General features: G+C 31.3%; 1 protein-coding gene across 1 annotated transcript in view; it reads left to right on the forward strand.

Annotated features, from left to right (window-relative positions):
• LOC111686839 overlaps positions 1-3,440 on the forward strand; it is an 83,167-nt gene that overhangs the window by 79,443 nt on the left and 284 nt on the right. The window contains exons 5-6 of the mRNA XM_046952738.1: positions 2,796-3,036; positions 3,106-3,435. Coding sequence (XP_046808694.1) covers positions 2,796-3,036; positions 3,106-3,435 — 571 coding nt within the window. The remainder of the gene's footprint in view (positions 1-2,795; positions 3,037-3,105; positions 3,436-3,440) is intronic.

Below are 3,440 nucleotides of genomic sequence, written 5' to 3' on the forward strand. Positions count from 1 at the left end.
TTTTAATGTTTTTATTAACTAGACTGTAAGATCAATTATGTTAAAAATACACTATGGTGAAGGGTATATAAGATTCGGCACAGCCGAATATAGCACTCTTACTTGTTTGTTTTCTTTTTGTGAATTCTGTTCGTATATTTGGATGTAGGTTGGTTTTATTGCGTTGTTTATTTTGTTTTTCGGCGTTTTTCGTTATATACCTATGTTTAGATGTCTGTTGGTTTATTTGCCTTATGTATTTTGTTTTTTATTTCGTTCATCGTTGTTGTTGTTCCTTATGTTTTTCTTTTGGTGTAATAAAAATGTAGTCGGGAAAAAAATTTAAAATTTATAAAACTAATATGTTTAAAATACACTATGGTGAAGGGTATAGAAGATTCGGCACAGCCGAATATATCACTCTAACTAGTTTTTGATGAAATTTTTAGAGTTTATCTCTGAATCTTCCCTAAACATGCGATCTTCCTTAAAACATGTCAAACAGAATTATTGAGGGTTCAAGTCTCGCCAAAATCTGGGGTCCTCTAAAAACTGATTTCAACGACCATACAGACGGACAGACAGAAATTCGAAAACAAACTCGAAACAAACTAATAAAGGGGGTTGCGCAGATGGATAGACGGACGCTTAACCGACATCGACGCCTATAATAAGTTTGTACCTTATGAGGATTTGTACCTTTTGAGGATTAGTACCTTATGAGGATTTGTACCTTATGAGGACACAAAATTATTATTTTTTAACTCATGAACAGAATAACAAACTTATATATACTGTTCTTGCGAAGGTGAAGGGTATAAACATTAATGAATACTTGATGGTATTTCCAAAGAGTCGTGTTGCTTGATAGTGCAGCACTAAGTGGGTAGTAAACTCCATCTAAAACTAAATATAACCATAGGACCTATAGTAAACAAGAACCGTGAGGGAAAGTTGAAAAGAACTCTGAATAGAGAGTTAAATAGTACGTGAAACTGCTGAAAGGTTAAGCCCGATGAACCTGAATATCTATTATGGAAAATTCATCATTACGATTTTAATACTTGTAATATTATAATAATGGTGTGCATTTTTTCTATAAAGGACATTGTAATCTATTAATTTTCATATATTTATCATAAGATTATTAGATTATGTTTATTCAAATTATTTTGCTTGCAATTTAATATCGAATAAATTCTTTTGATTTGATAAAGTGTTGATAGATTTATTATATACAGTGCTTAAATATTTATATTTTATAATATCATATTAATCAATGATTTTTATGTTCATTATATGCACTTGTATGATCAACAATGCGAAAGATTCAGGATACCTTCTGACGTGCAATCGATGGTCAGAATTGAGTATAAGGTCGAAAGAGCAATCGAATCCTCTAGTAGCAGAGTTTATAATAGATGCATATAGGGCCCCCTTAAAAAAAATACTTTATGTTCACGGTTTAAAAATTTAACAAATATTCGACACTACTAAATATAGGACTCTCACTTGTTTCTTTTCATTTATGTTTTATTAATGAATGGAAATTTAAAAAAAAAATATTGATAATAATATCAATACTTTCATGTATGCAAATCATAATGCATTTATGAAAACATGTCTATAATTATTTAAATAATATCTAAAAACCCTTAAGATATATTTTTTCCAATACCGAAATAAGTCAAAATACCGATAAAGCTAAACTACCAATACCGAAATAAACCAAAATACCGATAACACTAAAATACCAATACCGAAATAAGTAAAAGTAATAAGTAAGGAGTTATGTGCGGTTTTGTGATTTTCGTGTTTGGAACTTTTAATAGGCGCTATGACCAAATGTGGACCGAACAGAATGCGTCTACTGTAACATTTATGTATACAGAGATACTATTTTTATCAAATTTTTTATAAATGTCTTAATTAAGTAATGAGTTATGTGCAATTATGTGCAAATTTTAGAGTGGGGACTTTGTATAGGAGCTTGCTCAATTGTAATAAGTATATGCGTTTTCGGTTAAATTTCTGTATACAAAAGTACTATTTGTGCCAAAATTTGTATAATTATCTTAATTAAGTAATGAGTTATGTGTGTTTTAGTGATTTTTGTGTGGGGACCTTGTATGGGAGCTATGATGAATTGTGGTCCGATCGGAATGAAAATTTTGCGGTAACATTTCTGTATAAGTAATATTTGTTGCAAATTATATATTTATATCTAAATTAAGTAATGCGTTTTATTGATTTTCGTGTGGGGACCTTGTATAAAAGCTATAACCAATTCTGGGCCAGCAGAAAAAACTTTTACGGTAAAATTTCTTAAGTAATATCTGTGCAAATTTCGTATAAATATCTTAATTTGGTAATGAGTTATGAGAGTTCAAGAGTTTTCGGCATGGGACCTTGTATGGAAGCTATGACTAAATATGGACTGACCGTGAAAAGTTTTTCTCATATGAATTCTATTGATATTAAAATTCATTCACATTTTCCGGGAATATGTACCTTTGTATGAGAGGTATATGTAGTTGTGAACGATTCAGCCAATTTTCAACCGGTGTCAAGCATTCATAGAGAAAGAAAAAGCGTGTTAACTTTCATGGAGTTATGTTGCACATTTTTGTGAAATTGAATGACAAATTTATATAGAAATCGGAATTAAAAAAAGGCAATTTTTGCAAGGAAAAATAGGTTAAAATTTATACTTTAATCACGTGCGTAAATTTTCTGCAATTACAATTTCGTTACAATATTTATAATATTATAATTTATAAATACATATTTAATAAATATCAAAACTATATTTTCAGGGGTTTGATCATGCGGCAAAATTTTGTGCATCATTTGAAGTAGACACATCCCGCTTAGGATGGATGAAGTTTGATATTACAACAACTGTTAAGGAATGGTATTCGCGTAGAGAAAATGAAAAACTGAGATTGCTCATTGACTGCACAGGTTGTGGCAAGGTGTATACAGTACATCTATTTAATGGCAATACTGCCAAGATGGATGCAAGCATTAGGGAACGCAGAATAGCCGATGAAAGACGTAATGCGAATATTAATGAAATTCATAATTATGACAACTACACTAATTTTCAATATAATCAAACAATAGTGGTGGCAGATAAGGATGGCATAATACAAAGAAACCCGGAGAATTCAGATGAAGAAGATCTATTAAATTCAAGTCGTCCATTTTTAGTTCTGCATACCGAAGCTAGAAGACAGCGTCGTGTTCGTCGTCGCGCTATAAATTGTAATGGAGCGTTACACGGTCAGTGTTGCAAAGAGTCGTTTTATGTTTCATTTAAAGCACTCGGCTGGGATGATTGGATCATAGCACCTCGAGGATATTTTGCCAATTATTGTCGTGGCGATTGCACTGGTCCATATCGTACACCAGATACTTTTCAAACATTCCATGCTCACTTCATTGAAGAATATCGTAAA

The sequence above is a fragment of the Lucilia cuprina genome, chromosome X (genome assembly GCF_022045245.1).
Source record: "Lucilia cuprina isolate Lc7/37 chromosome X, ASM2204524v1, whole genome shotgun sequence".
Classification (NCBI taxonomy): domain Eukaryota; kingdom Metazoa; phylum Arthropoda; class Insecta; order Diptera; family Calliphoridae; genus Lucilia; species Lucilia cuprina.